General features: G+C 39.4%; 1 protein-coding gene across 3 annotated transcripts in view; it reads left to right on the top strand.

Annotated features, from left to right (window-relative positions):
- Positions 1-14508, top strand: part of LOC127659933 (solute carrier family 4 member 11-like) — a 31399-nt gene extending 16891 nt beyond the window's left edge. The window contains exons 6-19 of one of the 3 annotated variants that reach the window (XM_052149931.1): positions 1216-1339; positions 1594-1797; positions 2884-2968; positions 3082-3207; positions 5858-5971; positions 6070-6202; positions 7430-7503; positions 8208-8421; positions 8676-8782; positions 10375-10540; positions 10801-10974; positions 11996-12191; positions 12806-12975; positions 13157-14508. In XM_052149931.1, the coding sequence (XP_052005891.1) occupies positions 1216-1339; positions 1594-1797; positions 2884-2968; positions 3082-3207; positions 5858-5971; positions 6070-6202; positions 7430-7503; positions 8208-8421; positions 8676-8782; positions 10375-10540; positions 10801-10974; positions 11996-12191; positions 12806-12975; positions 13157-13223 (1954 nt within the window). In that variant the 3' untranslated portion in view covers positions 13224-14508. The remainder of the gene's footprint in view (positions 1-1215; positions 1340-1593; positions 1798-2883; positions 2969-3081; positions 3208-5857; positions 5972-6069; positions 6203-7429; positions 7504-8207; positions 8422-8675; positions 8783-10374; positions 10541-10800; positions 10975-11995; positions 12192-12805; positions 12976-13156) is intronic. The other 2 variants (XM_052149929.1, XM_052149930.1) reach the window with 2 other exon arrangements.
- The last annotated feature ends 9511 nt before the right edge of the window (positions 14509-24019 follow it).

Genomic DNA, 24019 nt, shown 5'->3' with positions numbered 1-24019 from the left:
CTCAAGGTTTGATGTGTAGTGCATTCTGAGATGCTATTCTGCTCTCTACAATTGTACAGAGTGGTTATCTGAGTTAACGTAGCCTTTCTGTCAGCTCAAACCAGTCTGGCCATTCTCCACTGACCTCTCTCATCAACAAGGCATTTCTGTCCGTAGAACTGCCGCTCACTGGATGATTTTTGTTTTTGGCAGCATTCTGAGTAAACTCTAGAGACTATTTTGCATGAAAATCCCAGGAGATCAGCAGTTTCAAACTAGCCCGACTCGCACCAACAATCATGCCACGGTCGAAATCACTGAGATCACATTTTTCCCCATTCTGATGGTTGATGTGAACAGTAAATGAAGCTCCCGATTCGTATCTGCATGAATATATGCATTGCACTGTTGCCACATGATTGGTTGATTAGATAATCACATGAATAAGTAGGTGTACATGTATTCCTAAAAAAGTACTCAGTGAGTGTAGGTTTTTCAATGGCTGATACCGATAACAGTTATTAGATATCAGTAGAGCCAATATGATGTGGATGTTTAGGGTAAAACCAGGTAAAGTGGGCCACTTATTGAGAGCCATCTCAAAGGAATAGTTACCAAAGTTGAAACACTTTCATCATTAACACCCTCATGCCATCGCTTACTTGTATCACTTTCTTCTACAAAACATATATGAAGAAATTTTGTCCAGATTGTCCACTTGAGTTGTATGGATTACTTTTATTCTGAAATTATGTCCTTTTTGGAGCTTTAAAGTTTTGGATCCCATTACTGACATTTGTTTGGATGTATAAACACATAATTTAGCTAATAACATACAAAATAATAGTGTTAGTCACAATTTACTTCATTGTATGTAAAATAGATGCAATGAAAGTGAAAGGTGACAGTGCTAAAATTCTGTAAAACAACTCCTTTTGTGTTCCGCGTAAAAAGGAAAGTCTTACAGGTTTGGAACAATGTGAGAGAAAATGATGACAGAATATTCATTTTAGGTTAACTATTTCTTTAATTGGTCAAGAAGGCATGTTTATTTGCAGATAACCTCTAAATGGTGAAATCTTTATCGGCCTTGCCAAAATATCTAACACTTATCTGCTGAGATATACTGAAGTCTTATGGCAAAACATTAAACAGTATTTGCTGCATGGCTGATAAACAAATACAGTGTGTGTGAATACAGGAAAATAATTTGATTGTGTGTCCCTCTGTATTCAGCTGTAAAGTGAAGAGCCTTCAGCGACGCTGTGTTTGTATTGTGCGTCTGGACCGGCCACAGAACTGGGGTGTTAACTGCTGTGAAGTCCGCTATGTTATCCTTATTCTGGCTCCTCTGCGAACAGTAAGCCCATTATTTCACCTTCCAATCACACCTACAGTGACAAAAACACCCTATTTGCATTATCACAGTCAGTGGCTCAAGATTTGCAATTGTTTCAAACAGTGGTAATTCTTACACTTGATTTTCAAGAGGCTTTTTGTGCATCACTATCTGTTCTTGCATATAGCAGCCGTACATGATATGCAGTTTAAGTTTGAATCACTAATGACCAACCTCCTCCTGTGTTTTAATGTTCTTGTTCATTAACCCTGCAGAAAAGTACAAAGACTGCCCTAGAGCTCGGCCGCACGTTCGCCACCTTGTTCTCCGACATGTCGTTTCGACAGAAACTCCTGGAAACTAAAACCCAGGAGGATTTTAAGCAAGAGCTGGTGATTAAAAAGCAGCGGCTCTCCACTGCCATCCAGAAGCCCTCAGTAGGGGAAGAGACTGACCCACACAGCAACAAACCACTCAAGGTTTGAAACAGAAAATGACTCTGGGCATGTTAATGGCATCACAAAGCAATTATCAGCTCGTTTTTCTCTGTTGTTTATGAAGTGCACTTCTCACTCTAGAGACCGCCATCGGTCACATTATGTTTCCACACCTCCTTCAAACTTCTGCACACACACATACAAACTTTACTTATTTTTCATCTTGTTTTATCAATCACTATAAAATTAAAGATAAAAAAGTTTCCATAAAAAAAAAAACATACAAAAGATTATTGTACACTCACTGAGCAATTTATTGGGAACATTATGGTCCCAAAAAAGTGCCGACAGAGGTCTTCTGCTATTGTAGCCCATCCGCCTCAAGGTTCGACTTGTTGTACATTCTGAGATGCTATTCTGCTCACTACAATTGTACAGAGTGGTTATCTGAGTTACTGTAGCCTTTCTGTCAGCTTAAACCAGTTTGGCCATTCTCCATTGACCTCTCTCATCAACAAGGCAAGTCTGTCCACAGAACTGCCACTCACTGGATGTTTTTTGTTTTTGGCACCATTCGGAGTAACACTAGAGACTGTTATGCGTGAAAATCCCAGGAGATCATAAGTTACAAAAATTCTCAAACCAGCCCGTCTGGCACCAACAATCATGTCACGAGTGAAATCACTGAGATTGCATTTTTTCCCCATTCTGATGTTTGGTGAACATTAACTAAAGTTCCTGACCTGTATCTGCATGATTTTATACATTGCACTGCTGCCACTTGATTGGCCGGCTAGATAATCTCATAAGTAGGTATACAGGTGTAGCTAATAATGTGCTCAGTGAGTGTCTATCATTCAAAAAACAACAGAATTCATTGGATTGATAGTTAATTATGCATGAACTAATGCTAACATATAAAACTTTGAATGTTAACAAATGTATCAGTCTACACGTATGTTGAAATGACCACTAAAACAAGATTTATAAGAGCTTGAAAAGTGTTGTTCATTGTTAGTTTAGGTTTACACATAACACTAATGAAGTGTTTAAATTTTAAGAAGACTGTGGTTTGTACACTAATAATCAACATATGTTTTTTAAACACCATATATACTTTGTACGCAGATGAAGGATTTCCTCAGAGCTGGCTGTGGCATTTATGAAGACCTGCGCCGGAGGCTTCCATTGTACCTGTCCGACTTCACAGATGGTGAGTGTCTGTTTACCCTAAGGCCCCGCTTGAGTTGGCTTTTACTAAAAATAACAGAATTCTCTCTATTGCTCAGGCTGAAGTGTTTGTTGCTGTTTGATGTCTCTCCATAGGCATTCTGGGCACTAACAGATCTCTGCTGAAGTACACAACCACAGCCATCTTCCTCTACATTGCTATCCTGCTGCCAGCGATTGCATTTGGCTCTTTGAATGATGAGAGCACACGAGGAGAGATAGGTCTGTGGTATCTTTGACATTTTTTTTTTACTGTGCATATGGTTATTTCCTGTGTCAGAATAAGTTTTTTTTTTAATAATTCAAACTCTAAAATCTGATTGGGTGAGTTATGCCTGAAGCCCTTTATGCACACACCTATGATACACTTTAGTCGAACTGTATGTTAAAGGAATTATTCACCCAAAAATAGAAATTCTCTCATCATTTACTCACTCTCATGCCATCCCAGATGTGTGTGACTTTCTTTCTTCTGCAGAAATGGGGTAGAAAATAAATATAAATGGACAAGTCATATATCAAATGAAAGTTGTGTGATTATGTTATGTGTAAATGTTTTGCCTTAATACCACAATTCGTAAGATTTTCAAAAGAATCACTAAGTGAAATATGATTTCTGTAAGTCATCAAATAAAAATGCCTCTTTTATGCTCTGATAACTTCTGCTGTCAGCCCCAAATAACTAAAACATTTATATTTGCTTTTACCTTAGGAAGTTCTAAAATTTGTAATTGTTCACTTGTCTGTGAGTTTGCTTGGCTGAATAATGCAATGTTATATCTTAGATGTCCAAAACAAAATATGCCATGCGGAAGGAAAAGCATGCTAAACAAATAAACAGAAAATATGTTTTTGACTATTGATCACCACAAAGGGGGGATCTCAGCTTCCTAATGGCACCTAGATTGAGCTACTATTCCACTCAGAGGCTAAGATATTCAATGAAACAACAAGGGTGGTGCTTGAACTGAAAATTGGACTGAATATCTATGTACGGGCACTTTGAGGGTGAAAATGCATTAGAGCACCTCCTACATTTCAGATCTGTATATTGTGTTAGAATATGACAGAAAAAAACATTCTAGTGCTTTCTGCCCTCTAGTGTAATAAAATGAGACTTTTCAAAGTGAGGTTGAATGAACAGAACCAGAATTACATATTTACAAAGTTAGGACAACAACAAAAAAAAAATTCCTCCAAAAAATTTCTGTTATAATAAGATTATAAACACGATATTATTTATGAATGATTGGTGTCTTTTTTTTTTATTTGGGTGGTTCTCTGAAGAATCAGACATGTTTTTTGCAATTAGTCTGCGTTATGTTTGATTGGTGATCTTTTAAATTTGTGAGTGAAAAAAATGCTCCAGAATTTATTAAAGTAATTTGTAAGACTCCAGTGGTTTCATTTATATCTTCTGAAGTATTTTAATCAGTTTTGAGTGAGAACAGACCAAAATATAATCCCCTTTTCACTATATATCTGGACATCTGCAGTGTCTATGGCAATCATAATTTCAAGTTCGATTACACTTCCTAGTGCCATCTAGCACTCTGCGCATGCGTAGTGTAATCGAGCTTGAAATCACGATCGGGCCTAGGGACTGCAATGGTAAGATGTAAAGTAAAAAAGCAGTTACATTTTGGTCTGTTCTCACCCAAAACTGATTAAATTGCTTCAGGACACATGGATTATATTGGAGTTTTATGGATTACTTGTATGATGCCTTTATGTACTTTTTGGAGATTCAATGTTTCGGTCACAATTCTCTTGCATTGTATGGACCTACAGAGATGAGATATTCTTCTAAAATTTTTGTTTGTGTTCTGAAGAAGAAAGAAAGTCATACACATCTGGGATGGCATGAGGGTGAGTAGATGATGAGAGTATTTTCATTTTTGGGTGAACTATCCCTTTAATGCATCAAGTTGTTACATTGCTTGGCAACTGTAAACAGCCTGCTCTTCAAACTATGTATACGCATACAGGTGCAGCTAATGAACAGCATATATAATAACATAGGAATTGTTTATTATGGTTATTTGTGTGTCTAACAACACCTTTACCGTGACGATTCCCGTAAATTCACTGTGATGCACAGCCTGTTGGTTCTGTGTCAAAATTACTGATTTATGCTTACATAACCCTGCTGGGAAATCCAGCTAAAACCAGTTTCTGTTGCTAGCAGTATTTACATGGTTTCTTGCTGATCCAAGCTGGACTAGATAGTTAAATTTCCAACATGGTCCCACGGGAAAATCGTCATGCTGCTTCCGAATGTTCATGTACCCTGAAATTGACCCCATTCTGCCGAATTACTTACAAATGAAATTCCCCTCAGACATTGTTCCATCATTTCAAACGTGTTCTCCTTTCCCCGTGGTGCTACTGGCAAGTTTTTGACGCGTTCTGGTTCCTATAAAATGTTTCAGAAGTTGCATTTTCATTCTAATATAAAAATATTGATCCACTGACAGGGTTTGGAGTAGTGTTAATAAAATATACATTCTTGTTGACTACATTTAGTGTACATCATTTACAACTAAAAATACTCAGTTTTGCCACCACCATGTACATTTCACTTCAACAACACTTCCGACTTCAGCCACTGGTGGCATTTTTTGAATTTCGTTATGCACAGACCGATTTCAAGTGCAGAACTTTCATCCTTCTGTTGCTGAATTCAGGCCATGGTCAACCTGGTAGACAACCTTGGACCAACAACAAACAGCTACCATGTTCAAAAAACAGTTTGACCTCTTTAAGCTGGTTTAACTTTTTTTTCTAGCAAGGAATTCATGTTATAATATGATAGATAGGAATTATGAGGACCATCTGATATATCTAAAATGGTTTATTTGGATCTTTGCAGATGTACAGAAGACCATCATTGGCCAGAGCATTGGAGGAGTAATCTACTCCTTGTTTGCTGGGTCTCCTCTGGTTATCCCTCTCACCACGGCTCCTCTTGCCATCTTCATCAGTGGTACTGTACCTCTATCACAAAAAAGTTAAGTTCACTGTCTCTTTCAGAGCTTTATGTAGCTCTTGTAAAGTTTTCTGTCTTTTGTTTGTATACTGCAGTGATCAGAGGCATCTGTGATGACTATGACCTTGATTTTCCTGCATTTTATGCCTGCATTGGCCTCTGGAACAGCTTGTTCCTCATACTAGGGGGAATTTTCAATGTTAGCCTGTTCATGAAGCTCTTTAAACGGTCAGTGAAATGGTTTCATATACTTTTGAAATGTATTCCACTACAGATTACAGAATACATGCTGTCAAATGTAATTTGCAATTTATTCCCTTAGATTACTCAAGGTCAGTGAAGTATTCTAAATACTTTGGATTACTTTTTCAGCACTGACTATATATTTGACTATAAAAACTCTGCTAGTACAGTAAGACAAAATACACACTTTAAAAATACATTCTCTGAAAAACCTAAATATCGTATGCATTGTTGTTTCTAAAACAAGATCAATCTTTTTTTAGATATTTTTACAGGAAAACAATAAAAAAATTATTAGAAAGAATATGATTCTTGGCATAATATCAAAGGTCTTAATAGGAAAAATAAATTATGATTTAATGTGAATTTTCTTGATAAAAAAAAATATATGATCATGCCTGATAACACGTGCATGTAAAATGGCTAGAAATCATGTCCAGAAATATCTTCACATAAAGCTGACAATTTGCACAAGATTTATTTCTATTTCTTCTGCTCCAAACTTAATTCAAACTTACTTCTCTGTCTGCTTGTATAAATGTAACACATCATGTGTTTCACCGCTGTTCAAATGCACTTTGTATCGCATTATTTATATGTATATATGTTTTTCATCTGAAAGGACTAAATATAAAATGAAACAAATGACAATAAAATGCAAAGTAATCTCTTTAGTAATCAAATACTTTTTGAATGTAACTGTATTCTAATTATCAATGATTTAATTTGTAACCGTAATGGAATAATATTTTGAATACGTAATCTAGTTACATATATTCCGTTACTCCCAACCCTGCATATATGTGCAGGTATTTGTCTATATAAATAAAAAGAGCAGGAATGGACACAAGAGACTATGAAACTTGCACAGATTGGCAGTCCTATACATAAACTATTTGACAGCAGACAGCAGGCCAATTAATGAATAAAGTATTCTAGAGAGCCTTAACAACAAATATCTATATAAGGCATGCATATCTTTTACTGCAGTATGCAACTCCTTCAGGCAGACACCACATCATGATATAACTCAGACATTTGTTCTGTGGACTCTCTACCATAGACATCCATAATAAATCTGTTCACTGTGGTCTTTTGGGTGATAATCTCAGCTCATGGCGTACCTTGTTTTTTTTTTTTTTTTTGTTTACTTTGACTTCTGCTTTGATAAAAGTGAAGATCAGTTGCTCACTGTGTCCTATATGTCCTCAGCTCCACAGAGGAAGTGATCGCTTTGTTCATCTCCATCGCCTTTGTGGGTGACGCAGTGAAAGGCACCATAAACAGTAAGTTCAGAGCTCCGATATGTTAAAGGACCACAGGCTTTGTTGGAACAGATAATCAAATTTGAGCAGTATTACAGTTTTATCTAGGTAATAAATCAATAATGAATTTGTTCTATTTTCATTAGCATTTCCCATATGTTGCACATATTTTTTAAGTATTTTACTCCAAAATTAAAATTAATGAAATAATTTACTCACCCTCATCGTGTTCCAAGCTCATACTAGAAAGGAGATGTTTTGCAGACTGTTCAAGCTTCTCTTTTCCATATATTGAAAGTGAATGGGGAAAATGACAAAAAAGCATCATAAAAGTGGCCCATATGACTTATACGTTGTCTTGTGGCTTCAAAAGACTTGAAATATAGTGAACATGTCTGTAGACTGTGATTTTTTTTTTTAGATTTATATTTAGAGCTTTACAGTCCTAGTACCTATTAATTATATGGAAAAGAATAGCTAGAACATTCTGCCTAACATTTTTTTTTTTATTCATTTAGCAGATAATTTTATCCAAAGTGAACTCCTTTAGTGTTCCACAGAAGACAAATAAACATACAGGTTTGGAACAAAAAATGAAAGCAGAAACTTTTGGCAAACCATCCCTTTGATATCTGAATTACTGAAAATAATGCATTTGTATGAATGTATAATTTACTCATTTCTGTTTCTCCATTCTGCACCTCTATATCTCTATTTCCTCTCAGTATTTCACAAGTATTATAATGGCATTAAACTAGTCAATGGAACTACAGAGGAGCTGCATCATCTGGGTGTAATGCTTCTGACAGTGAATGGGACGGAGAATGCAGGTATGTCTGCAATAATCATTTTGTGCACCAGGGAGCGCCCTATTCTGTGCTTACTGCTAATGATGGGAACACTATGGCTGAGCTATGCCCTCTTCCTCATCAAGAGAAGGTACATTTAAGGATCATTCTTTCCTTCTGAAGTTCACGACTGTTCTAAATTGGTTTAAAATAATACAGAATGCCTTTTCTTCACATAAAAACATGTATTATTGTCATAACTTCCAAGGTAAGGGAGAAAGAGGAATACTTGGACTCAGAAGCAATCTCAAAAATGTTTGATATTGCGCATACATAAATATTGTCCACTGTATGTAAATGTGATTTATTTAACATTTACTAATTTGCTCATTCCATTTTTTTTAGCCCATTCCTGCATGCCAGAGTGAGGGAGGTGGTGTCCGACTGTGCATTGCCCATTTCAGTGGTCATCTTCTCCTTTGTGGGCTCCCAACTTTTCATTGACATTCAGCGTGAGCACAAGACTATTGGTTTAAACACCTTTCAATCTGATTGTGTTTGTATTTTGTGTTGGATCCTTCACACAAAAATGAAAATGAGTTCATTTACTCACCCTCATGTCGTTCCAAACCCACATAACTTTCTTTTATTCTAAACTACATAGCACAAATGGAGAGTTGTAGAAGAATGTCCTGGCTGCTCTTACATCCATACAATAAAAGTGAATGAGGACTGGGTCTGTTGAGCTCAAAAAGAGGACAAATGTACACCATAAAAGTACTTCATGTTAATTGTGTGTTATACTTCAAGTCTCCTGAATCCAAACAAATGATTTATGTGTAGAACTGACAGAAATGTAAATAATTATTCACTGAAAACTTCACTCAGCAAATCCCATTCACATTTACCGGTTTTGGGGAACCTAATTTGAAACTTTAGCTTCTCAAGCTACAAGCTACTCAAAACTGAAAGTCAAGCTACTCTTTTGAAAAAGTAGTTAGCTACAGTACAAACTACTAACAAAAAGTTGCTAACTACATTAAAGCTATTCAAAGAAGTAAATATATTTAGACATATAACAATTAGATGATAATATTTAAAGAGAGCGAGATAAAGAGGAGACGGAGACGCCGGTTCAAGAGAGAGAGAGATGCACACGGTCAGGCCACGCCCTCATCCTCGTCATACCTGGCTTCCACCAAAAATTACTAAAGCCATATTTTATGCAATATTCTATTGTAAACCCATACTATAAAATTCCTAGAAACCGTATTAACCATAGTATCCATACTATTACTATAGTTAAAAAAGTTAAACAAATAGATTGACAACACTAATATGAGTGTAAATTTATACTTAATATCCACTAATAAAAATAGAAAACAACCAATTTTACATATAGAGTTAAACAGCAGCAATTAACTAAATATTTCACCTAAACAACGAAGGCAAAGTCCCTTTAAGGCTGCGTGGGCCTCAAGTGAATTAGTGAATCATTTATTTGAACTAGTTCATTTACATGAACCGTTCAAAAGAATCAACTCATTAAAATGAAAAGGAGTTCCAAATGCTAAATATGAGGGAATTGTTTATTTTAAATAGTTCATTGATATGAACTGTCTGAAAGAACCAATTCACTTAAATGATTTCGAATTCCCAGCGCTACATGAGCGAGAGAGAGAAGACGGAGTAAGTGAACATGTTTGATGACACCCTCTGCTACATTTCTGTCTGCAATACAATATGAAATATGTAGAGCTTTGTGATGCTACAGCGCTACTCATTGGAGATTTCAGAAAGCTTTTTGAAAACAATATTTTTGCAATTTTGTTTAGTGGCGCTAGTGGCACAGAAATGACTTATGTTACATGCTTTAGCTCCCCAATTCAACCTGGTGCTTTAAGACCCATCACGCCAGGTTTGATGCCATTGGTTCTCATGTGTCACATGACCAAACACCATTAATATTAAACCTGGCGTGTTGCATCTTAAAGCACCAGGTTTGAATGTGTATAAGCACAAATATGATTTTAAGAGCTACGGCAGAGAGTAAGTAAATGACAGATCACTATTCTTTTAATTCTTCCAATATGTTGATCAACAGTTCCAGTATTCAACTACCAGAATGTAACCATTTTCAAGGTGGCACCTTTTAACCAGCTCACAGGAATGAACATATTAAGTGCATGTGGTCTTGGCTTTCTCCTCGCCTTGCTTATCTTCATTGACCAGAACATTGTGGTGTCCCTCACCAACGCTCCAGAGAACAGGTATACACACAGAAAATCACAACATCAAAATCACAAAATTTAGCTGTAGCATCATATGATCTCTCGAATCCATTTGAAGATTGGAAGTTTGTTTTCTGCCTGCTGTGTCATACCTTCTCGACTTGCTAAAATTTTATCGGTTTGCTTTTTTCCAAGATCAGTGAGCCATCGCTCATGCTGTCAGTTCAGTGTAGACAGTCATGGGAGGCTGTGAGAGTCAGCGTGTGATCTTTGTGTGTGTGCGCCTACGTGTGTTTCAGACTACTGAAGGGAACAGCGTACCACTGGGACCTGATGCTCTCTGGATTCATAAACATCCTCATGTCAGTACTGGGGTTACCATGGATGCACGCTGCTTTCCCACACTCCACACTGCATGTGCGTCAGCTGGCGCGGATGGAACAGCGAGTGGAGGGGGGCCACCTCTATGAAACGTTAGAGCAACCACCTACAGTACATGCACTATTAGAGGACATGATACACATAGAAATAGGAATATTCTGGGATCAATACAAGTATAGCACAATCAACCGTATTTGTGGGATAATGCTGTTTACCACACAAATTAATTTAGACTCGTAAATAATTAATTGTTCTGTTAAAACTTGTGTATTATTTGAGCATTGTTTAAATCATTATTTATATGGTCATTTTACATTTATGCATTTGGCAGACGCTTTTATCCAAAGCGACTTACAGTGCACTTATTACAGGGACAATCCCCCTGGAGCAACTTGGATTAAGTGTCTTGCTCAAGGACACAATGGTGGTGGCTGTGAGGATCGAACCAGTGACCTTCTGATTACCAGTTATGTGCTTTAGTCCACTACGCCACCACCACTCCACTGTAGGGCTTACAATGTTATTTCATCATAGACAAAAATGTTAGTGAGTCATTTTAGATCACACATATCATGTTAACATGAATATTGTTTACATCTTGTGGCTATGCTTTTGAAACACTGATTATTTTAATGTTTATAGATTGGCCCCATTCACTTCTATAGTAAGTGCCTCACTGTCACCCCAGATTTGAGCTTTTTTTAAAGTGAAGGAAACAAGTCAAAATAAATTTTTTGTGGTAATCAACATTATGCCACAAATGCTGTCGATTGAGCTTAACTTGTATTGAACCTGGAATATTCCTTTTGAATATTAATAGCACATATACTAAGTCACCCTCATGTAATTTCAAACCTGTATGACTTTGTTTCTTTTGTGGAATGCCAATAGAGGGGTCACTATTCACTATTAATTCAATGAAGAAGAAAAAAAAACAGCTGGGATATTCTACTTTAAGTAATTCTTTTTGGGCTTCAAGGAACAAAGAATGTCATACAGTCTTTGAAAGACATGGAACTGAGTAAATGATGACAGAATTTCCTTTGTGGGTGAACTATTCCTTTAAGTGTGATTTATGAAACTTGTTAAGCATGTCCTTATGTGTACCTGCAGGATAGTTAGTGTGAAGGAAACACGACTCACATCGCTGGCTGCGAACATCTTGATTGGTTTGTCAGTGTTCTTGCTGCCAGTGCCTCTGCAGTGGATACCAAAACCTGTTCTCTATGGCCTCTTCTTGTACATTGCTCTTACTTCTTTCGATGGAAACCAGATGTGTGATCGAATGGCCCTTTTACTCAAAGAACAAGTGAGATGCTTTGACCTTATTCACAAAAATCTGATTTGTTTTTCGAATCCGATCTTAAGGATCTTAATGAATATGGACATGGTATATGTCTCATCACTGTCATGACTGCTATGTTGCTCGGAACTGCACCCAAGACTTTCACCCACTTTTGCAATTGTGTATATGGTTGAGTGACAATAAAAGGGATTTCAAACGATTTCGATTTTTAGGACTGACTGTCCACACTGCCATTTTGCAAGTAATGAATTTAGACCAGTTTGTTCATACAATGACTGTCAGTAAATATCTGACATACAGTATCTACATATAGTGTACGGAAGAGGATTAGGGCCAAGCAATAATGAAAAAATAAAACCATCGCGAGATTAAAGTCATTATAATGCGAGATTAAACTCGTTAAATTTCGAGAAAAAAGTCGAAATACAATCTTGAGAATAAACTCATTAAATATCGAGAATAAAGTCATTATAATGCGAGATTAAACTTAACGAGTTTTTTCTCGAAACACAACGACTTTATTCTCGATATTTAATGAGTTTATTCTCAAGATTGTATTTCGACTTTTTTCTCGAAATTTCACGAGTATATACTAATCTCAACTCTCCATTCCCAAGACATCGTATCCACCCACTCACTACATTCGCAGAGTGCCGCAGAGGAAGGTGCACTACTTCACAGGCCTGCAGATCGTTCAGTTGATCATACTCTGCACGTTTGGGATGTATCCTCTGCCGTATATGAAGATGATCTTCCCTTTACTCATGATCATGCTCATTCCAGTAAGGTATGCATAATCAATTATATTCAAGGGGTTACAATGTTATGGCAACTGTGGGAAACAGGATGCATTCATGTCTTAATACATATTTTGAGGCACAAGGCAGAATAAAGAATTTAGGCAAAATAACATACTTGCAATAACATTCAGTGAGATTATTTGTTATGATATTTCTTCTTCTTTGCAGGAACTACTTGCTGCCGAAAATTATTGAAGCAAAGTACTTGGACATAATTGATTCTCAACACATGTAAACATTCAAAATTCATTCTAAAATGCAAGAAAATTGATTTCCTTCATGATTCATGACCATATGAAGAGGATACAATCTGAAACATTCATTTAGAGATCGGATGTTTGTTTTTTCTTGTCCAACAGTGTGTCATATGTCATATACTGTATAATTTAACACTAGTGGACCAAACTTATGATTCACTACAATAACAACTTTTTAAAGGTTAACACAGTCATAGTGTGTAGGCCTATATGTATGTGCTACATGATGATACTGGTAGAATGTGACCAATATCAAATAAACAAATGCTTATTGACATTCAACATCTCTTTATTGGCTTCCAAATCTAGGTTGCAAATTCATAGTGTATTCGTCCTCAAAATCCACTGTCCTGCATCACAACATGAGTGTTGATATTAAGGATGGCTCAAAAGATGCTGCATAATGATTGTGATTCATCTGAAATTTGTGTTTCCTAGCAACACATGAATAAAGGCCCACCATTGGTGAGTTTGAGCTCAAAAGAATCAACAGGGCTTTTTAAAAAAATCTTTGCGGAAGACAAGACAAAAATAAGTAACAGGTGTCTTGTATTAGAAACTACTAGTCTTACTGCTTTTGTACTTTGAACAGTACAGCAATATTTAGAGTGTTAAAGGGATAGTTCAAATGGCTTGGACAGAGGCAAGAAAGCATTTGGATTGAATGGCCCCTAAGAACTTAGATGCTTTGGTTAAAGACCATGAAATGTAGGGGGTGCCTGGTAGCTCAGCAAGTAAAGACGCTGACTACCACCCCTGGAGTCATGAGTTCAAATCCAGGGTGTGCTGAGTGACTCCAACCAGGTCTCCTAAGCAACCAAATTGGCCTAACATTGGGTAACCTCCTCATGGTCGCTATAATGTGGAGCGCGTGGTGAGTTGTGCGTGGATGCCGGTGGAGAATAGCATGAAGCGGTTTGAGGCGAGTCACTACACCACCAAGAGGACTTAGAACGAATTGGGAATTGGGCATTCCAAATTGGGGAGAAAAAGGGAAGGAACCCAGCACATCCAGTGTGCTAGAGATGGGCCAGGATGATTGACTATTCATCCAAAAACTATGGAAGCCCATTTCTGCTACATCATTCATTGTTAAGTCCTAATTATGAGATAAAAAGTTCATAATTGTGAGATACTAAATCATAATAATGAGGTGATTTATCTCATAGTTATTGCTTTTATCTCATAATTAGGACTTTTAAATCTCATAATTATGATTTAACATCTCATTGTAATGACTTAGTATCTCATTATTTTGACTTTATTTCAACATAAACTTTTTTTATCTTATAATTATGGCTTTATCTCATAGTTATACCATTTTATATAATAATTTTGGCTTTTTAATCTTATAATTATGATTTAATATCTCATTATAATGACTTAGTATCTCATTATTTTGACTTTATTTCAACATTAATTTTTTTTTCTTAATTATGACTTTATCTCATAGTTATACCATTGAAGGGTGAGGGTCAAAATCCCTTGTCTCTTCAGATATATCAATACATATATATATATATATATATATATATATATATATATATATATATATATATATATATATATATATATATATATCCTTTTATATCAATATCTATCTGTATTCTGTTGCTTAACTTCTTTAATAAAGTGATGAATTAACTATATGCATGATCACATAATCAATTCTATTTTCTTATGCATAACTGAAATATACTTTGAATCATATGTGTGTTGAATGCTAACTAGTCTCTTTTAGGAACATTCCAGAGTCTCTCTCTCTGTCCTGCACGTAGGCTGAAGGTCTTTTAGGGATAAGCTTATCTGTGAGGCTCCAGTCTCTTCGGGGGCAGGGAGAATGCGTTAAACATAGGTTCCAGATGTATTCTGTGTTTGATTGTTACCTTTCCATGACTAATTATATGGTTTAAAGTCCTATGTAATAATACCTGAATAGTAGAAGTGTGATTTTCTCTTATTACTTCTTTAGGGAAGAAATGTATGTTATTTCTACCCCTCTCCTCTGCCCGAGGAGTGAATATTTTATCTCTCTGTTTTGGTTTAAATGGCCTGATAACGTGGTGCTCTGGCTCTCTTGTGCCCAGAGAAGAACTGTCGTTCGTCAGTGTTTTGTGTGTGCGTTTGACTTTCTACCCAGGTTTTGAACCCAGGGATGCACACCAGGCCAGGCGAGGTCACTTCAGATGTAAATCTCGGGCTCGGACGACAAGTGCGCTGATTAATGCTGATAGGCCGCATAGCTGTCTGTATGTTGTGACTTTATGGTCTTTTAGCCAATCAGGAGTAAAATAATGGAATGTACGTCCTTGCAAATGTTATAATTGATGTAAGATTTTGTGTATGGTACGAGTTGGCTTTCAATCTCCTCGTGAGACTTTGCCGCTGGCTCTACCAATTTCACTGCAGACTATACTTCAGTAAATTTTTGATTCTTTAATTGAACTTCTCGACTCCTGGTCTTCTTTCTCCATATCTGGTCCGGGTCATAACTGTTATACCCCTAACACCATTTTATATAATAATTTTGGATGAATTATGTATCTCATAATTATGACTTTTTATCTCAAAATAATGACTTTGTATCATCATTTTGACTTTTATTTTAACATAATGACTTAATTATGACTCTTTAATCTCATAATTATGATCTTTTGTCATCAAATTATAACTTTGTTTCTCATAATTTTGATTTACCAAAGCACACATTTTTTTATATGGCAGAAATGGGCTTCCATAAAAAAAAAAAAACGGCCAGTGAGTTTATTTATATATTTATTATTTGCTAGTAGTGCTTTTACATCACTTCAACGATAGAGTAAATTGCGATTTCAATCACTATAGGTATTTAAATAGCTTGCTGTGAGCACTGCTACCTTTATTATACATAGCCCATGGTTTATTATTTTTGAGGTGTTGTTGTGAGAGGACATTTTTTATGGTGTGGTGTCTGTCAGACCGTGGATTGCTTTAATATGTAATTGCAGAAGAAAAATATAACATATTTGATATTCTAATCAATACAAATCAATATTTCTAATCTAACAGTTTTGAGCTTTTGAATGCAGAGCGATGATCTCTGTGCTCAGGTTGCACTGGAGCGCATCATTCTGAGGTTATATGCGCATAAACAGTGTAGTGATGCTACATTTTGGACTCATTCTCACATGAGGATATTAATAGTTTTGGTTATAAGCCTAATTATTTGTTGAATATTGTCAGTTATCCTATTGAAGTTCTGCGCTTAGTGTCCATATATCCCTATGAAATGCGTTCTACACATTCATTTGTAATGTAGCTTTTGCCACAGTACGATAATTTGTTCTCGGACAACATCATAGAGTAAAAAATTCACACCGTGCAATCACTAATTGGCACACATTTAAGCACAGTTCATCAGTCTATATCAATTTAATTTATCAATTTATCAATTCATTTGCAGTGCCTTGCTTCAGGATATTGGGTTACTGCGGACCTCTCAGCTTTGGCCCGGGCTATAATCCATCCTTAGTGCAATATGTCAAGCCTTCTGAAGCCATACGATAGTTTTGTGTGAGGAACAGACTGAAATTCAAGTAGTTCTTTACTGTAAATCTTTTCCTCCATTGTAGCTTTTTAATCTCATTTGCACTTGAACACTTTATCACATCCAGTACACCCTAGGGAATTTTTTTTTAAAGAAAATGCATTATTTATACCACCATGATGTGAATGCTGTGAAATGAACCAATTCATTTATAAGTCCATCTATTTCCTCTTAATTGCCCCCTAATATGGCATTTATTTATTTAATATTTTCTTTTCATTCAATTTAACTGTCCTGAAGTCAGTACTGCTCCTCATTCCCCTCAAATTAATTAAAAAGCGTGAAACAGCCACCGGTTCTATGGTCTTCATCATTGTTGCTTGGGGCAATAGTTTTAGAAATGTTGTGGTACAGAATGCTCTCAAAATTTTGTCTAAAATGTTAAATGGCTGCAGCTTTGTAAATTCTAGCTAGTTTTGCATCATGTATCATTACACTTTTCCAACCAAACTGTACTGTAACATTTTATTTCCAGAGCACAGTTGCTATTAAGACCAACTAAGTGATTTTTGCCTCTATCATGAGCAGATGTGCCAAAAGATAGAAAGAAATGAGCCTGGCCAGGATATTAACCGTATTACAGTGTTCTTAAAAAAAAAATACAGTCTTTTTTTACATTTTCCTATTTACTTGGAGAAAATAGCAAGGCAGTATTCTGTAACAAGCCTATCTTTAGTAATTTTCTTTGTGGCTTTTGTGCCGTCGACCAGATTCAAAAGTATTCACTGCGTATCGTCGGTGACTGTTTTCAAGATCATTTACATAAATGCTTTGCAGAGAGAGGAAAACATGTCATCAACACACCCCCACCCTTCTCACCTTCTCTACTCTGTATGGAAATGAATGGCTTAATCTTCCCCTTTGACATTCAACAGATAAGGTAATCAATGAAGCATGTAGTCTGTTTTCTCTTTCAGCGCAAGGTGAATGTGTGAGCACACTAAATACTAAAAGCACCAAAAATCCTTGATGAATTCATTCATCTTGTGATTTTCTTTCATTTGAATGAGCTACAGCACACAATAGATCATCGGACAGCCTAATTTCATGTGTATATACACCGATCAGCCACAACATTAAAACCACCTGCCTAATATTGTGTAGCTCCCTCTCATGCATTCAGAATAGCATTCAGAGATGCTATTCTCCTCACCACGATTGTACAGAGTGGTCATCTGAGTTACCGTAGACTTTGTCAGTGTGTGAAAATCCCAGGAGATCAGCAGTTACAGAAATACTCAACCAGCCCATCTGACACCAACAATCATTCCACAGTCCAATTTGTTCTACATTCTGATGGTTGATGTGAACATTAACTGAAGCTCCTGACCCATATCTGAATGATTTTATGCATTACACTGCTGCCACACGATTGACTGATTAGATAATCGCATGGATGATTGTTGGTGCCAGATGGGCTGGTTTGAGTATTTCTGTAACTGCTGATCTCCTGGGATGTTCACGCACAACAGTCTCTAGAGTTTACTCAGAATGGTGCCAAAAACAAAAAAACATCCAGTGAGCGTCAGTTCTGTAGATGGAAATGTCTTGTTGATGAGAGAGGTCAACATTGAATGGACAGACTGGTTTGAACTGACAAAGTCTACGGTAACTCAGATGATCACTCTGTAGAGAAGAATAGCATCTCAGAATGCAATTATGAAATGAGGGTTGGCGCTGTTTTTGCGGCACGAGGGGTAATTACACAATATTATGCAGGTGGTTTTAATGTTGTGGCTGATCGGTGTATAGCATGTCCCCCATTTCAAAATATTCTTTAAAGGACATGACAGTTCCTTTGAATTTGAAATTAGATGTGGATGTGCTAAATATTTTGTGATATTGTAAGAGGACTTCGTTTTACATAGGAGTTTTTATGTTGCCCATTTTTGTCATTGCAGTGACAGCATATTTGGTCATGCAATATTGCTGTGTTATCAAGTGCGTAAATGTAAATGTCATCCACATTCTCAATTCATAGACGTTCAGCTCATACAAATTGTTTTTTTTAAATGAGGAAACAAAATTATGCGCTTCCTTGCCAGATTACAGTGATAGTTTGCCCATAAATTACTCTTTCTTTTTTTGTACAAACATGTTTTGTCATTCTATTTACTAACGTATGTTACGTATGCCTTTCTTTCTCTATTGGAACATAATAGGTGATGTTAGTTGGAATAATAGGGACTGACAGCCTCAGTACCCATTCACTTTCGTTGTATAGAAAAAAGAGCATTCTTCATAATTTCTCCTCTTGTGTGCCATGGAAGTAAAAGACATGGAATGACATGAGGGTGAGTAAATGATGACAAAATGTTACATTTAACCCTTTAAACAGAGAAAAGCTCCTGTTTGTATCTGTCCCTTATAGTTTAAAACCACACTAATTTTAATTCACCTAGCAGTACAACAGTATAATCACAGCTTGATTTTGATGTTTCTTTTATCTAAGCTTTAGCCTTCTTGGCAGATGAGGTCTATACTTGACATGTACTTGACACGAATCCTTAGCTGCTTGATATAAAAAGCCCCACTTACACAATACATGCACATTCTCGTAAGTGGCTTTGGCAAGAATGTACATGCTTGTAAAGACAAATACATGCAGATGTTTAGAAAACAAGCAACTCTTTTGCACCAAGTAGAATATTTAAAGGAATGTTCCGGGTTCAATTCAAGTTAAGCTCAATCGACAGCATTTGTGGCATAATGTTGATTACCACAAAAATGTATTTCAACTCACCCCTCCTTTTCTTAAAAAAACAGTGCACATGAATGGGGACAATCCATAAATGTTAAAATACTCACCAATTCAGAAGTATAGCCACAAGACGTAAGCAATATGCGTGTTAACATGATTTAATTCTGAAAAAAATTGTTTACTAAACTTTTCTGTGTAACGTTACAGTATATCCATTTTTACAACTTCGTTGCCATGACGACGTAACACCGTAAACTCTAAAATTTGATTTAAACAAATTCACAGCTCAAATAATAGGCCTACACATGTTTTAACAGAAGAATGTACATAAAATTCCTTTTTTTGATTTTATAAAATTAAAATCTTCACATTTCCTTTAAACCCTCCAAAAATTGGCCCCATTCACTTTCTTAAGTGCCTCACTGTAACCTTGATTTTTGCTTTTTAATTTTTTTTTTAAGGAGGGTAAACTTACATTATCAACATTGTGCCACAAACAGGCATGTGAACACATAGACATAAAAGAGGGCATGAGCACCTGCCCTTTTTCTTCCTAGAGAGAAAGTGCCCTTTTTTCCTGCTTTTTTTTTTATAATTTTTTTTTAAATTAATGAATATATATATATATATATATATATATATTCCTGTTTGCGCACAGCTTCCCTGTCAAACAAATGTATTTATTGAATAATATCAGGTCAGGAGATGAGACATTGTCGAGTTACGTTTCCCTCCCTACGCGTCTCCGTGCAGCACACATCGGCACATCAGACACACAGACAGGCAGACAACAGCCCCTCCCAGCTCCTATCCCAGTTGTGTTTTTCTTGGCTTGTGTGGAGGTGAGTAGTGATGAACAAAAGAATAATGCCTTGTCCATACTAATATGTTTTTCTCTCAGTTTTGGCCTTCCGTCCACACTGAGATGGCATTTTAGTGAGCTTTTTGAAAATGCAATCCAAAGTGGATACATTTGAAAATCGCATTGAAATGTGGACAGTGAAAACGTCTAGGTTACGTATGTAACCTCCGTTCCCTGATGGAGGGAACGAGACGTTGTGTCAGAGAAGCGACACTAGGGGTCTCTCTTGAGCGCCGATATTCACCTCTGGACTATGAAAAAAGGCCAATGAGAGTTGGCAACCAGTATTTGCATGTCCCGCCCCCGGACATACGGGTATTTAAGCGGCGCAAATACGGGAGTTCATTCAGGATTTTTCAGAGGAGCCGGAAATGGTACGGCCACAACAGTGGCTCGGCTCAGCAACGTGGCAGGGGAGACACAACGTCTCGTTCCATCCATCGGGGAACGGAGGTTACATACGTAACCTAGACGTTCCCCTTCTGTCGCTCTCTCCACGTTGTGTCAGAGAAGCGACACTGGGGTTCCACTTATAAAAGCGCCATGCGCTGAGCCGAGTACATGAACTGCTGATACAGGAGCGAGCAGGTATTCTTACGTGCAGGACGACCAACTGTATCAGGCTGTACGTACCCTTCCCCAATGCCCCATTTAAGCCATCAGGATTCCTTATCGTTACCCTGAAGGGGAACAAGGTGCTGGCCGCCAACCTGGGAACGGGCCAAGCCTGGCCGGGCCTCTTTTCTCTCTATGTTTCTCGCATAGAGCAACTTAGGCCGGGGCCCTTACACGCATTGAGGGAAGGGGGTCTTAGCCCTTATCCAGGGCAGAGAAGACCCTGCGGAGGCCACGCCTACCCGAGAGGGGAGGCAAGTTTAAGTGGCAAAACCATCAGACGCCTGCTTAGGGCCTCTGTGGAAAAGTCGGTGCGGTGGTGGATCCAGCCTATAGAGGGGGGAACATACAGCACGGCAGCCGAGGCAGCCATGAATGCCTAAGGGAACACGGGAGTCAGCTCGCCAGAGGGGACAGAACCGTGGTGTTACACACAGGGGGAGTCCGAAGGAGGCCTTACCTGTGGAGCACCTATACCAGTACAGGGTAGCTTCCGGTACCCGCAGTGGCTTGGGTCAGCGAGTTCCTCCGCTGAACTGCGACCCACGAGGGCTAGGGAGGAATCGACCAGTGTCCCAAACCTGAGATCTCCAGGGAATGAAGGCGCACTGTTTCCCCTGGTTAGGGGGAAGGGCGCTAGGTGCAAGCGATTCACCTGGTCAGATCATGGGCGTGCCACCGAGTTCTACGGGCTCGGTACCTCAGAGAACACGGGACGATACTGACTCAACTCGGAGATTGTAGAATCTCGCAAAAGTGTTAGGTGTTGCCCAGCCTGCTGCTCTACAAATGTCTGCTAGGGCAGTGCCCCTAGCCAGTGCCCATGAGGACGCAACACTCCTGGTGGAGTAAGCTCGGACCCGCAAGGGGGGGGGGCACGGCCTGGGTGTGATAAGCCAGGGAAATGGCGTCAACAACCCAGTGGGCGAGTCTCTGCTTGGAGACAGCATTCCCTTTCTGCTGTCCCCCAAAGCAGACGAAGAGCTGCTTAGAGCGTCTGGTGCTCTGTGTGCGGTCCAGATAAATACGTAAAGCACGTACTGGACACAGCAGTGAAAGGGCTGGATCTGCCTCCTCCCGGGGCAGCGCTTGCAGGTTCACTACCTGATCCCTGAAGGGCGTGGTAGAAACCTTGGGCACATAGCCCGGTTGCGGTCTTAGGATCACGAAAGTATCTGCCGGACCGAACTCCAGGCAAGCGCCGCTAACAGAAAACGCATGCAGGTCCCCGACCCTCTTGATGAAAGCGAGCGCGATCAGCAGGGCAGTCTTGAGAGGGCCCTGAGTCCAGCTGAGTCAAGCGGCTCGAAGGGGGGTCTCTGGAGGCCCGTAAGGACGACCGAGAGATCCCAGGAGGGGAACAGGTTAGTCCGGGAGGGAGTTATCCTCCGGGCACCTTTTAGGAACCTGATGATTAAGTCGTGCTTACCAAGAGACTTGCCGTCTACCCTGTCGTGGTGGGCCACGATAGCGGCGACATACACCTTGAGGGTGGAGGGGGACAGCCTCCTCTCCAGCCTCTCCTGAAGAAACACGAGCACTGACCTAACTGCGCACTTCTGCAGGTCTTCGGCTCGGGAAGAACACCAGTCCGCGAACAGACGCCACTTTAGAGCATAGAGATGCCTGGTAGAGGGGGCTCTGGCTTGATTGATTGTATCTATGACGGTCGGTGGTAGGCCGGCTAGATCTTCCGCATCCCATCCAAGGGCCAGACGTGGAGGTTCCAGAGGTCTGGGTCCGGGTGCCAGAGCGTGCCCCGTCCCTGAGAAAGAAGGTCCTTCCTCAGGGGAATCCGCCAGGGAGGGTCTGTCGTGAGGAGTGTGAGGTCCGAAAACCAAGTCCGGGTAGGCCAGGAAGGGGCTACCAGAATGACTTGCTCCTCGTCCTCCCTGACCTTGCATAGCACCTGTGCAAGAAGGCTCACTGGGGGAAATGCGTACTTGCGCAGCCCTGCAGGCCAGCTGTGTGCCAGCGCATCTGCCCCGAGGGGAGCCTCTGTCCGGGCATACCAGAGCGGGCAGTGGGAGGTTTCTTGGGAGGCAAACAGGTCTACCTGAGCCTTGCTGAACCGGTCCCAAATCAGCTGGACCGACTGGGGGTGGAGCCTCCACTCTCCGCCGGGCAAGCTTTGTCTTGACAGCGCGTCCGCTATCACATTGAGGTTGCCGGGGATGTGAGTGGCGCGCAGTGACTCGAGTCGCTGCTGACTCCAAAGGAGGAGACGACAGGCGATCTGTGACATGTGGAGGGAGCGTACTCCGCCTTGGCGGTTTATGTAGGCTACGAACGTGGTGCTGTCTGTCCTGACTAGGACGTGTTTGTTCCGAATTAACGGGAGAAACTTCTTCAGGGCCAGAAAAACAGCCAGCAGCTCTAGGCAGTTGATGTGCCAGCGCAACGGGCCTTGGTTCCACCGGCCTGCGGCTGCGCGCCTGTTGCATACGGCACCCCAACCCAATTTGGAGGCGTCGGTTGTGACCAGAACGCGTCGGGACACCTGCTGAAAGGGTACTCCTGCCCTTAGGAAGCAGAGGTCTGTCCAGGGTTTGAAGGTTTGGCGGCAGGCAGAGGTAACTTTTATGTTGTGCGTGCCGCGGCGCCATGCTCGTCTCGGGACTCGAGTCCGGAGCCAGTGCTGAAGTGGTCTCATATGCATCAACCCCAGCGGCGCGGCCGCCGCGGAGGATGCCATATGCCCCAGGAGCTGTTGGAAACGTTTTAGCGGGACCATGGCGCCTGGCTTGAAGGAAGCGAGGCATTTCAGCACTGACTGAGCACGCTCGTTGGAGAGACGTGCTGTCATTGGGACTGAGTCTAACTCCAGACCGAGAAAAGAGATGCTCTGGACCGGGGAGAGCTTGCTCTTTTCCCAGTTGACCTGAAACCCCAAACGGCTGAGGTGGCTGAGCACCTGGTCTCTGTGTGCGCTTAGTAACTCTCGGGAGTGGGCCAGTATGAGCCAGTCGTCGAGGTAATTGAGTATGCGTATGCCGGCTTCTCAGAGCGG

The sequence above is a fragment of the Xyrauchen texanus genome, chromosome 19, assembly GCF_025860055.1.
Source record: "Xyrauchen texanus isolate HMW12.3.18 chromosome 19, RBS_HiC_50CHRs, whole genome shotgun sequence".
NCBI classification, from domain to species: Eukaryota; Metazoa; Chordata; class Actinopteri; order Cypriniformes; family Catostomidae; genus Xyrauchen; species Xyrauchen texanus.
Note: the sequence above shows the minus strand (reverse complement) of the source record. Positions and strands in the feature narration are given on the sequence as shown.